This window comes from Bison bison, unplaced genomic scaffold (genome assembly GCF_000754665.1).
Source record: "Bison bison bison isolate TAMUID 2011002044 unplaced genomic scaffold, Bison_UMD1.0 scf7180017864471, whole genome shotgun sequence".
In the NCBI taxonomy this organism is placed as follows: Eukaryota; Metazoa; Chordata; class Mammalia; order Artiodactyla; family Bovidae; genus Bison; species Bison bison.
This window is the reverse complement of record NW_011495032.1, coordinates 25,202,755-25,216,285: the sequence shown is the minus strand read 5'-3', so window position 1 is coordinate 25,216,285 and position 13,531 is coordinate 25,202,755. Positions and strand designations below refer to the sequence as shown.

Genomic DNA, 13,531 nt, shown 5'->3' with positions numbered 1-13,531 from the left:
AACATTCAGAAAACGAAGATCATGGCATCTGGTCCCATCACTTCATGGGAAATAGATGGGGAAACAGTGTCAGACTTTATTTTTGGGGGCTCCAAAATCACTGCAGATGGTGACTGCAGCCATGAAATTAAAAGACACTTACTCCTTGGAAGGAAAGTTATGACCAACCTAGATAGCATATTCAAAAGCAGAGACATTACTTTGCCAACAAAGGTTTGTCTAGTCAAGGCTATGGTTTTTCCTGTGGTCATGTATGGATGTGAGAGTTGGACTGTGAAGAAGGTTGAGAGCCGAAGAATTGATGCTTTTGAACTGTGGTGTTGGAGAAGACTCTTGAAAGAGTCCCTTGGACTGCAAGGAGATCCAACCAGTCCATTCTGAAGGAGATCAGCTCTGGGATTTCTTTGGAAGGAATGATGCTAAAGCTGAAACTCCAGTACTTTGGCCACCTCATGTGAAGAGTTGAGTCATTGGAAAAGACTGTGATGCTGGGAGGAATTGGGGGCAGGAGGAGAAGGGGACAACAGAGGATGAGACAGCTGGATGGCATCACTGACTCGATGGACATGAGTCTGAGTGAACTCCCGAAGTTGATGATGGACAGGGAGGCCTGGCGTGCTGCAATTCATGGGGTCGCAAAGAGTCGGACACAACTGAGCAACTGAACTGAAGTGAACTGTGCTTGAAGTGTTTCTATAGAAAATAGGTGAAAGGAATCTGTATATATTTTTTGAAACAAAAATTTGAAAATGTTTTGTTTTCAATGTCAAAACAATGTTCCAAATGTCAAAAATGTCTATTTTAAAACCTGTAAATTAGTCTCCTCTGTTAGCCTGTGCATTCCCTGAGATTCCTTTTTAATCCTGACCCAATCTGCTTCCTCTTCCCTACCATCACTGACTCAGCCTTGGTTCAGGCTCTCATATTCTCTCAAGAGTGAGTCTCCATACTCAATTATACTAGTCTCCATACTCAACTACACTTCACTCCCTTCCTCTCAATCCATTCTTTACACTACCAGCTGAGCTATCTAATTTGAACCTTTCCTGCTTGAATTCTTCCATTGGTTTCCAGATAGGTCCAAACTCTCAGTATAGTATGCTAGAGTTTCTGTGTCCTAGTCCTGTTTGGGTCATCTCCTTCCACACTTCCAGTTAGCATTCCAAACTCTACATCCCAACAAACAAGAAAAAGCTCCACCCTTTCCAGCCTCTAGGGCTTTGTGGATGCTTCAACTTCTGCTAGAAGGTCATTGCTCATCTCTTAACTAATTCCTTATATTTTAAGACAATCAGTAATCTCAAAAGGAGAAATTCTGACTTAGTAAGACTGGATTAGCTTTCCTTGCCATGTACATCCATAATACCCCTAGTTTTCACTCCGTCATAGTACTTACAATCTGCACTATAATTTTAAGTCTACCGTGAGGGTGGGCTGTGTCTTTTATCTTCTACTACAGTGTTTCCAACACAACAGGTGTCAAAATTTTTTGATGACCCTTCAAAAAAGGAACTGATAACAACTGAAATTCCATTTGGCTTGAAGTTTCTCTCATGCCCTCAGTCCCACCACTCTCCTTTACTTTATCCTGCCCATCTGTGACTCTAAACTTCTCCAAATTACTTCCAGGCCTTTCCTACCTAAGAAACTTCAACCTCCGTATTGTCTATCACAGCAAGTCCAAAACCTGGCTTTCCAAAGTCTTAATGTCTGTTTGGTTCTATATGTTCTGCTTTATATTAATTCTCTATGCTCCTTTACTTCTGGTCACTTCAAGTATTATGCCTTCATTTTCCCTATTGAAATCCCACTTGTCAAGACCCAGCTCAATAATCATTCCCTCATTGTAGTCTTCCCTAGCTCTTCAAACACATATTGAATATGTAGTTTATCACTTATTGGGGTACTTACATGTCATCTTCTTTGATGTCACCACTTCTTGGATGAGCCTTCTCTCCTCACAAGATGCCTTCAGCTCCTGGGGGGCAGGAATCATGTCACACACTCAGTACACAATAATGATTCAATTTTAAGAAAGTGAACATATTATTTACATTATACCAATAAAATGAAGGCCACCCTAATATGGAATTTGGCCTTAAGTTTGAAAGACACCAGGTAGTGCAGTGGTAATGAATCCACCTGCCAACGCATGAGATGTGGATTTGATCCCTGGGTTGGGAAGATACACCCTGGAGGAGGAAATGGCACCTGCTTCAGTATCCTTGCCTGAAAAATCTCATGGACAGAGGAGCATGGCTGCCTACAGTCCATGGGGTCACAAAGAGTCAGACAGGATTTAGCAACTGAGTACAGCACGAGAAGATAAAAAAAGATTAGTCACTATCTAAGTTTGCCCTTTGCAGAGAAGTATATAAACTGGGGAGATGAATCACACAGGTGTAGGTGTAAATGAGAGTAATTTTACTTTTGGCTAGTCGTTACTAAAGGTTCAGCAGTTCATTACTATACATTTTCCCCAGGTCATATTTTCTCTAGGGACATTTAGTTAATCATCTTGAATATTACATAGTGGGTTTTATAGAGAATTGCAACATCCTGTAACATTATATTGTTAAGGTTGGGCATGTGAGTCAAAAGGAAAAAGATACCCCACACCTATTATCCCCTACAATATTTTTTAAGGTGACAACAGAGCAAATGGGAGTAGACCATGCTTCTCCTCAAGCAAAAGTTCCTTCTAAAAATACAAAGGTCTAACTGAAAAGATTATTTGATGCTGTGAAGCACAACAGCATTGTCAAGCCAATAAAGATAGTTGTTTTGGTAACTTTTCAGTAATCTCAAATTGCTTCATGTTATGTTCCTGGAGCCACTAGCGGATTTCCATTTTTGAGTTTCTCTTTCTATAAGCAGAAACTGAAAACTATATAGTTCAAAGCAAAATGGAAAATACATTAGAATCTCATCTTTACAAGGTCTGTGGCTTTGGGCAAGGTCTGTGGCTTTGACTTCTCTGAGTCATTTTTTATATATAAAATGTTAATAGTAATATGCATTTTGTAGAACTGCTATAAGAATTACCAACATACATAAAATAAATAACACCATACCTGGCATACAGTGAGTGTGCAACTATTATTCTAATGTTAGTTGATTTTTGTTTTGATGTATCATACTGAGTAATGAAAGTCATACTATATCAAACAATTGCTATTCTGATGCAAAATACCTAAAATATCATACTAACAATCATATTTGTTGATAACCTCATAAAATCAAGATACAATCACTGTTGTCATTAATATGATCTTTAATAAATGGAATAATGCACCATTTTACAGCAAGCCTTTTTTAAACCTAAAGAACTCCCTTAAAATCTCCTTCTCGAATGTCTCTGTATCAATACAATCTTTTTATTTAGGTTTATATATATCAAAGCATTTACTTACAATTATTCATAGAAAACTCTTTAGTGGCTTAATGTCAGCTTTCATAGTGGCATCCATAGATAATACAAAAGAAAAGTGATTTGCTTTATTTCATACTCACACCGATCCATCAAACACAACTTACACAGCATAGCAAGGTCTCAGACAGCTTATACAAAAGCAAAATAACTGAAAGCAATTATTCATAAATTCATATATGATATTCTATTGGTAATGTAAGAGCAAAACACACCAACAAGAGATACCCGTTAACAAGAAAGAGGGTTCTGAGGAATTGCCAATATTTTTCAGCCTTTCTCATTAGAGAAAAGCATCCTCAGAAATGAATACTCTGTAGCTTATGTTTCTCCTGTCCATTTAGAAAAAGCACGGTGGCTACACATTTCCATGTTTCAGCTACTACAACACCCTAAGAGTTAGTGTATTTTACAATTATCCACTTATCTTCATCTGAAAAATTATCAACAGAAAATTAATGATGATTCCAGCTTATACAAACACTTATACAATATGATCTCTATGGAAACATGACAAGGCATACAAAAACTGCTTAAATAAATAAATGTGACCAGAAAAAGAAAAGCCACAGACTCTAAGCGATTTAGCATTAAACCAGGACTTATCTTTGAAGCTCATCTTTTATTAGTATTTCAGTTTTCTTACTGTTAAGCTTTAAAAATGTGTTTCCCTATCACATTTCAGAGGGTTGGTAATAAGGTGGAGAGCCTGAGACAAGAGACTTGTTACAAGTAACTTCACTGCAAGGATTTTAGATATACAGCTTACTAATTTGGAGTTTGAACTTGTCTGGAAGAAAAATTCTATTTGGATGTGATGATGTGATAAATAGGTTACCGTAGGTTATCTTCTCAAAACCATCCAAGCTATTACTAAAGCTATAAACTCACTAGTTCACTTTTGAAGACAGTTTAATAATGTTAAATTACCTCTTGAAAAATTTTATTTCTGAGGAACTACTTTACCAAATTCCCCCATTAAAAAATGAAACGAAATGAACTGTCTCATGTATAACTATTTAACCAAACAACAGAAACGGGTTGAAGACTGTGCTTCAACTCTAAGGCCTACATATGCTGTAACATGTAGCGAATTAGTTGAGTCATTTCCCTCTATTCAGTAATTATAAAACTGGGCAAGTTTTTACAATTAATGAAATTTGGTATCTATGTAAGTTAAGTCAAATCGTAAGATGAAACATTAAATGAACTCTGTGTGTAACAAAAACTTAAATATTCAACTGTATCTAATTGCTTGTTTGCTATCAATTGAAGTTTTTCCATGTGCAAAGGGATGAAAGAGACCCTGAGTTTTTAAGTAATATTATGTCTATAGAGTGAGTCTAAAACAGGAAGATGGTTTTGAAATCTTAAAGTACAAATAAAATGGAAAAAAACCTACATGTTGCCTTTTAAAACATTAATGACAAAAACAAGTTGCAGTTTAAAATACAGTAATTTGCTTAATATTGTCATAAACTGGACGTGCTAATCGGTGATAAGATTCTTTGTCTCTTACCCAGATTTTAAAATCTGGGTCTCAAATTAAGTTAAAAAAATAATTTTATAACATTTAATAGTAACACGATGGATATCACAGTAATAACGGAATTAGAATTTTCAAGATATATTTATTTGGGGCATAATTTTAATACACAGCATAAATTCTTAAATATTTACTTTTCAAATGTTACCAGCCATGAGATAAACCTTTTCTTTATATGTACAACACTCAATTTTAACCACTTAAAAGTTAAATGAAAGTTGTTATAGTCCAGTCTATGTTGCAAAAAACAATGACAAGTATTTCAAAAGTGGTCTGCAAAAATGTTTGTAGATAATACTTGATTGTTGTAGGGTTTGCTTTCAAAAGTTAATCTTGCATTTTGTGTTTAATATTTGATGCAAAGAAATATGTAAAATGTTGTGGCTCAATCATAATGTTAAGCCTGCTGCAATATAGGTTAAAAATAACAATAAAGTGATATACAATTCTGTATGCATGGCTTTTTAGTTATAAACTATTGTATAAAATCACAGAACTCCACAATTTGACTAAAAAAAAAGTTAGATAATATAAACTGAAGTGCTTATTTGCTGACAATCTGATGGTTAGATCTACTGTCAAATGGAAACATCTTAATTCTGAATTCTACCCTATTTAACCATAAATGGAGTAATGAACTTGAATATAACAAAGCATAATTTTAGGTGTTCTTAAATATAAGTAGGTATGAAAATAGTAAAAACTGAGGAGAAAATGGCAAAAGAACCAAAGAAATTTTGTGTGAAGAACTGAGACTTAAGTGTTGAGAAGCTTGAAGCATCCTGAATAACAAATGTTGGAGAGGATGACCAGTCGGTCACCCTCCTTTTTATTTTATCTGCTGGTTAAGATAAACAGATACAAAATTAAACAGGAGGGAAGCAGAATAAATGTGAAGAAAACCTTCCAGACACAGAAGATTGCAAGTCAGATAACCAAGGGACAGAGTAAGACAGAAACTAACAGGTGAATGAAATAAAGTAGACCCAGAGTGCCATCCAGGGATTTCCTCTTTTCTTGTATGTTAATCAGGGAACCTGTAGAAAAGCCTACTTTTGATAATATTTGTGTAAACTAGTTCAAATAGTGATTTGCCAGATTTACTTAATCAAGGATTATCATCTAGGAGTGGATCACACAAGGTAGTTTTGGCTAAAGTTTACACAGTTCAGAATCTAAAAGTTAAAATGAACTTTTATTTGCTGATGAGCAAACTGACAGTAAAAGGTATGAATATTTAGAAAAATCTTACTCTGAAAGACTCCTGGGGTATCTATGGGAGAATTACATAATTTCTAGGATAATTGATCTAGATAATCAACCAACATGTGTGTACAGATTCCAAGTTTAAGAAGTTAGCTTGGAAGATAGAGTAATATATATAGCAATCTGTGAATAGTTATTGATATGTAATAGCCTGCATACAACTGGTAGTAAGTTTAACATAAATTTATAAAAGGTTGTAAAGAAATAGAATGTAATCTCATATTCTAGGAGCTAATTACCTCCAATGAAATATTTTTATAAATAAGAAAAAAGTTTGTGAATTTCATTTGGCTTTAGAAGCCAGGATGGAAAATATTTTAAATAAACATACTTGCCAAATTTTGTGATAATTCCCACTGAAACACATACTTATTTGAGTGTTCCTACCTTTAATTATTGTCACATTCAGAACCAACACATTTTCCAGAGTGAGTGGATACACCTAAGGAAGCTATACAAATTGCTTTATAAAAACAGTATTTTCCTTCTATTCTTCCTACAGCCTCTTCTATTAGTTCTCTGGATTAGTAAAATTTTCTAAAGTCATTAAAAGTAGAAATTTTCAAAATGAAGTGCAAGGACTGATGGGACACATTAAACTAATTCCACCAGGTCAAGAATGGAATCAGTTTAGGAAAAGGTCTCTGTTCCCACAATTCACCTTTGCCTTTCCCATTTAGTTTTGTAATATAAGAATGTCGGGAGTGAAGAGAAGTTAAATGATTTTAAGATTCATGATGGCACATGTGGGATTGAATTTCGTCTTGAATTAGTAATTATTTCTCAAGCAACAAACACCACAGACATGTCTGTACATCTTCTTATGTTTTCCTAACTCTAAAGCCATTAAGGTATCTGGTTTGGCTTATATTCAAGCCACAATTGTGCTGGAGTTTAATGACTAAATTTCTTACAAAATGTTAGTCCATCATGCATTCTGTCATACAGCATGTAGGCAGTGTGGTGTGGATGAAAGAGATGTTAAGAGAGCAAGCCTAGGTTAAAAAAATCACAGCTTTGTCATTTACAAGGTGTAGACCTCAGGCAAACTAGCTAGCTTCTCTTAGCTTCAGTTTCCCCTACTGTAAAATGGGAATGGTAACCACAATGCTCATATGGTTGTCATGAGGAATCAAAGAGATAATGTATTTGTATCGCAGCATTCAGTATGTAATAAATGGCCAATTACTATTTGTATCTTTGCCTTCCCATAACTTTTTACACCAGTATTTTTTTTCCCCAACTATGCATTTATAAAGAGGGAACTTTTTAGGAGCTACCATTAAATCATTTTGTCTACATTCAATTCAAATTAAGTTCTTTCAAAGACTTAGTTCTGATATACAATTATGATAGTTAAGGGAATTATTTTGATTACCTATTATGATGCTTTTAAGGTTACAATACTTTTAAGGTTGAATTTTAGTATTTTTTTCATTAAATGAATGGCCTCTTATTCAAAGGAGCCCAAATGATTTTCCACATGCAAAAATTTTTGAATACAGTTAAATATTAGATTTAAGATACATTTATTATTAAATAGTTTGCAAATGAGTGTTTTATGTAATTTTGCTTGCTTGTATATTTGCAAACAGATTCTAAATCAGTCTGAGGTAAATTTAACTTAAAATTTATTAAAATGATCTACACTCTCTATTTCTCCTACTTTACCAAGAGTCTGCTAATAAAAACATAGAGAAAGAAAATTATTCGTTTTAAGCATGCCTGCATAAAATGGGAAACTATAAGGAGTTCTTTTAATTTGGTATACCAATTTTTGAGAGCATTTTACTATTAAATACCAAAAAATCCTGAAAAACTTACAATCATCTGGCCCAAACACAGTGTAGTAGAATGTAAGGCAACTCTTCTTCTGTCTGGAAAAGATCAGTTAGACCTCAAATGGTCATTTATCTTTGATGCTTCCAATTGAAGAAGAAATAGAATTTATTTTGACTCAAAGGTGTTCTACAATTACTTAAAAATAATATCCTGAAATGCAGTTGGAAGACATTTAAAATTAAGAGAACCAAGGGAAATTTTACAGGAAAAAATATAAATAAATCATTACATAGATAAAAAAATAAATGAAAAATTTTTATGCCAGATGACTGAAAAATATATTAAGGGTCTGAATGAATAGAAGGGCCAATAACATACAAAAGGTGGAAATCTTGGGCACTAGCAAAATAATGTCATTTCTAAGATTTCAAAACTGTGTTCATCAATCCAGCTGAATAAATGTTTAAGCACTGTGACATCTCTCTTCATAAGATCACAATAGATGGCAAACAAAAGAAGGCTTATATACACAAGTAAGTCATACATATTTTGGATAGCAAATTGAGAAACAGAGTCTGTCTTTTTTTTTTTTTTTTGACAGAGTCTGTCTTTAGCTAAGTGATGCAGATAGAAGAATATGAGTGTGAAAACTTTGTTCAGGAGATAAAAATCTCAATCAGGAATTTGTGTTTTCCTGTGAGCTTTTTATCTCCAGAGAAATCTAAGAACTGAAAGTCTATGAAGTAATCTGAGAATCTGGGGGAAAAAGTGAGCTCTTCATTGTTTGCAAATTGATAGAAAATAATTTGTGCTTATAAAAAAGGCCCTTATTTGACATAAAGTGCTTTATTTATAAAGAAAAAAAACATGCAGAAGTTGTTTTAGAGACGATTATCAGTAATGAAAGAAGCAAAGGAAGCTTTAAAAAAAAAACATGATCTGAATATACATGATGTTATCACTAAAAGGTACATTCTAATATAATGTAAAATCATAAAACGATGCTCACATATCAAAGATATAAAAACTGGCAAATGGAAAAACTATGAAAATAAGATTAGTGAAGAAACACAGTTTTGAAAAGAGAGAGGTAAGTCTCAGTCTGCTCAAAAATTATAGGTTTGGCAGCAATTCTTCCTTCCACAGGGACTTGGCATGCCAGTTGAACGATTTTTCCACACAGTGTTTTAGGTCATGGGAAAAGGAATAATTTCCAGATAAAGTTACTAGGCCTCGTTTGGGAAAATATAAAAAGATACTACAGGTTCACAACTATGAATTACTTTTGAAGTTATTTTGAACAGGATGTAATTTTATTTATGTCAAACACAGCATATTCAGAGAATGAAGACTATAATACTACATTGTGTTAACCATCTACCTACTTAAAAATTCCATAAGGAAAGCTCTGTAAGTTTTCTGATAAAAATGTGCTTCTTAAATAAATGAATATGGAACATGAACATATATATATAAAATAAAATGGAAAACAGCTAATATTTGACTTGCTCTTTGTTCTGTGCTCTTACGAACTTCCAAAACCAGAAACCAAGTATATTAATTAAAATGCCCGGAAGGAAATGTTTAGGATTTGGAAGGATAAAAGAAATGGCATTTCAAATTAGGTTTTGGTAGTTCCTTCTTTAGAGCCCTTTGAGACGTTTCTGCATTCTCCATAAGGAGAGAGAAAGCAAGAAATCAGGTAGCTGCTTTCTCTTGTGCAAAAACTCACTGTCAAAGAACTGACCTGCCAAAAGTATGGAGGGTGAGGAAGGAAAATGTTCATATCTTGGAAGAATGTGTGCTCTGTTAGGAAGAGAGCTTACGAGAAAGCTTATTTGTGGCCTACAGACTATTGCACATTCAAACAAAACACAGAGAAAAGAATGTCCAACAGATGATGCGTTCAGGAACGTATCAACATACAAACTAGCTTGTGCCCAGAAATAAAACATGGATACCAGACACCACTGCAGTCAAACCTGTCTTAATTTGCTTCTGATTTAATGACCTTTAGAAACTGGTCCAAACTGATTATCAGCAATACATTGTTTCTGCTTTTTTTTCTTAAAAAAATATTTTGAGACCACTTTTGATACACACACATATAATTCTGTGGTCATAACAGACAAATATAACTTCAGCGAGACTAAACAAAAGTGCAAAACTTAAAAAAAATTAAAAAATATGGAAGCATAAGCTAAATTTTTCTGCATAGCTGAAATCTATTTAAAGCAAGTCCTTGTTGCAGGGGTAGGAGGGGGTACTGACAGGAGGATAAAGCAGTTTTTTCTTTTAATGTCTTCTGCACATTTAAATGATGCAAAAAATAATTTCACTCCATAGGTTTGAAAACATTTCACAGACAGTTCATCCCTATATCTTTAGACACCATCGTCGTGGCAGTGCCTCCGTCTGCAAGGTAAACAGTGGTGCTGGATTTGGAATGCACTGCCCTGTCTTTGCCATTGTTGTTGACCTCACAGTCCAGTGGTTCAGTGGAAATGACCCAGGTGGAAGGGCGCCACCGCTTAAGAGAATAGGGAGTTTTCACTCGTTTCTTGATCTTTTCACCAGATCCTGATTTGCCATCTTGTGTTGAGTCACCTACTGAAAATAAAAGTGCAGAAAAATGAACTATACATAAAGAAACTACTAAAAAGTAAAAATTAGGGTTGTAAATGGAAAAGAGATCAAATGAACATCTACAGGAGAAGCTACCAGACATTTCTTAAAATTTATGATGCCAGATAGTATTTTTCTAACTTTACCAAATTATTTTTGAGATTCTTTAAGCACGATGTTTCTATAATTGGTTGAATTATTCTATAGGCAAGGAAGAAAATATAGAAAAACCTCAAAAAGCAAAAACAGAGGAAAAAATTCCAAGTTCTCAACTATGTTCTCAAATCCTTTGGTTATTGGTAGAAATCCTAATTTGGCAAAATGCATTTAATCTTTCTATTTCATGATCAAAGCAGGCACCTAGAATATAATTATTTTTTCAGAAGAATGACATAAACACTAGAGTGTAAATTTTCTAGTAACTTCCCGTTCCCATACCTGACAAGACATTTTAAAAATGTGGACCCTTGCTATAATTTATGTCAACTCTTCAATACAAGCTACTCAAGCAAGGGGCTAGATTCTACAGATTTTTTGACAATCTAATCCCAGTAGCCCATTTTGTAGTCTTTGACAACAAACATAAAATGCAACTTCTTCATAACTGCTATCAGTCTAAAAGAAATGTCATTTTGTACAATAATGACTGTTTTAGTGAGCTCTCCTGTCTTGTGTTATAATCCCTCAACGGCCATAAACCAAGCATCAGGTTATTTGTGTAAGTGGCTAAGGGCCCCATAGCACCGTGCTACAGGCACACAGCTCCTGAAAAAACTGACATGAAAAACCAAGAATAACTTTGTAGTTTCTTTACAGTGACTTTTCTGAATTTTCTTTGTACTTTTCAGATTTATTAAGATTAGTCTGATAAAACCTAAATGTGTATATAATAGGTATAATATGCTCAACAAAGTGCTTCTAAAGTTGTATTGATTATCATTTTACTCAGATGCTTTAAACTAGAAAGTACAAAATCTCAACTATGTACAGCAAGTATGTGAGCTGCATTATAAGCTGCATAAGATACACATTAAGTTGGTAATTATTCTGATTATTGTGACATTGACTTTTTAATTATCAGCAAAAAATTACCTTTTTAAAAACAAATGTCTAATTACTTTTGAAATCCAACCAAATGTGGTAAAAGTAAATAACTGCTAGTTGAAACATAATCTGTTTCTAGCTAAGTATATTTAAATGGTCTCAAAATCCCTCCATTTACACAATCCCTCCACTTACACTGCAAACTGTTGCCATCAAGGACATTGGTGGCTGAAAGATCCAGAGAATTAGGCCTCTGTGCTCTTCTAGGCTTTGATGGTCCGGGGTCTGCTACTGTGCTTGGAACACCCTGTGTGAGAACTTCTTGCTCAGAACATGGATTGCTGTTGTTGTTGTTGGAATTAGTTCGGCCGCCTTCTAGGGGCCGTTCTCTCCTGTCCACAAGACGATCCAGAACACCTTCATCATGGCCAGCCTGCTGCTCTCGTCTCAGTAAAGGTTCATGCTCATCAGGACTAGAATTAATGTTCAGCCGAGTGTCCTCACCAATGAACTGATTCTGCAGCATTTCTTGGGCTCTGTGTGCCACTGTGTTAGCTGTCTGGCCAGATGGTACTACGCCATTGGCATACTGAGTAGTGGCAGTATGGGAATTAACGCTGTGGTTTCTACCTGCCACACCATTCATAGTGACTGTCACTATATGAGGTTCTGCAGCATTGATTGTATTCATCTTGGCAACTCCAGTTTCTACTTGTTTCAAGTTTGATTTGTGCTTGCTGCCAAATTTCAGCCTGGGCTCCTTTGTCGAATTTTTGGTGTTTAAAGGCAAACTAGTAGGTCTCTTAGGAAGGTTCTGTTGCTTGGGGAGAGGATAGATCTGAGCAGGTGGGACATCAGGAATTAAACATGCTTGGCCATTTGCAGCCTGTGTGAAGTCCTGCTGCCCAGTCACTTCAACTGCAAGCTTTATAAGTGGGTAAAGCAAGCTAGAACTGGTACTGCTCAGTGGGTCTGGCCCACTGAATTGTTTAAGAGAATGCTCCATGAGATTCTCATCAGAACTTTCCTTGAGATTTTTATCGACTTCTTTTGGGTCCAGCTTGTTGGTCTCCAAGTCTTCTTCGGTCAGTTGTAAGCAGACAGGGGTTGGCCCGACTGGCTGTGAAACATTGGTGGCATGCAGACTTGTTTCATCTGGGTATGGCACCTCGGATATAGTGGTCATGCCAGTACTTGGAGTGAGGCCAGTGGTGTTTGTGGTTGTGGTGTTGGTAGACAAGCTGGTGACACTTGTTTCAGGGCTGGGGATTCGAGCTTGTGCTTGCTGCCGTTCATAGTTAATTGAGTTTCGGTTCTTTTCCCCTATAGTCAAAGGTGTGCTGGACATCGAATGCTCAGAGGAAATGTTCTTCACAATGCTGTCAGTGTGATGAATAGAATCTTCAATGTATGAGGAAGAAGAATAATCTGGATAAGGGCCAATCTTTGGCACACGCCTATTGTGTGACAGGTTGCTTAAAGAAAGAAAAAAGTGTCACATTGAGAATACATTTATGACAAAGTGACTCTTCAAGTTTAACAACTCTGATTTTTAAAGTACAAACTGCCCTCTCTTTTATTCCTAACCCACGTTAATTCTTGAAGCTATTTAAAAATTCTAACCAAATGTTAATCCAGTATTGACAAATATGAACTAATAATTTGTTACAGGCTAGTTTAATGCCATTTAAGCCTATCAGAAAACTGATGGGGATCTATATGATTTTTATAGATTCTCATTATTTTAGTTTATAAGAGTTATTAATTTTAAAAAATTTCCCCTATAGTTTTGTAATGTTAGCAAATATGTCTTTATGAATTGTATATTTGCTCAATTA

General features: G+C 35.1%; 1 protein-coding gene across 1 annotated transcript in view; it reads right to left on the bottom strand.

Moving 5' to 3' along the window:
* Positions 1-3,254: 3,254 nt before the first annotated feature.
* Positions 3,255-13,531, bottom strand: part of BMPR2 (bone morphogenetic protein receptor, type II (serine/threonine kinase)) — a 149,133-nt gene continuing 138,856 nt past the window's right edge. The window contains exons 12-13 of the mRNA XM_010860989.1: positions 11,889-13,168; positions 3,255-10,634 (exon numbers count right to left, since the gene is read on the bottom strand). Of these exons, the coding sequence (XP_010859291.1) occupies positions 10,384-10,634; positions 11,889-13,168 (1,531 nt within the window). The 3' untranslated portion in view covers positions 3,255-10,383. The remainder of the gene's footprint in view (positions 10,635-11,888; positions 13,169-13,531) is intronic.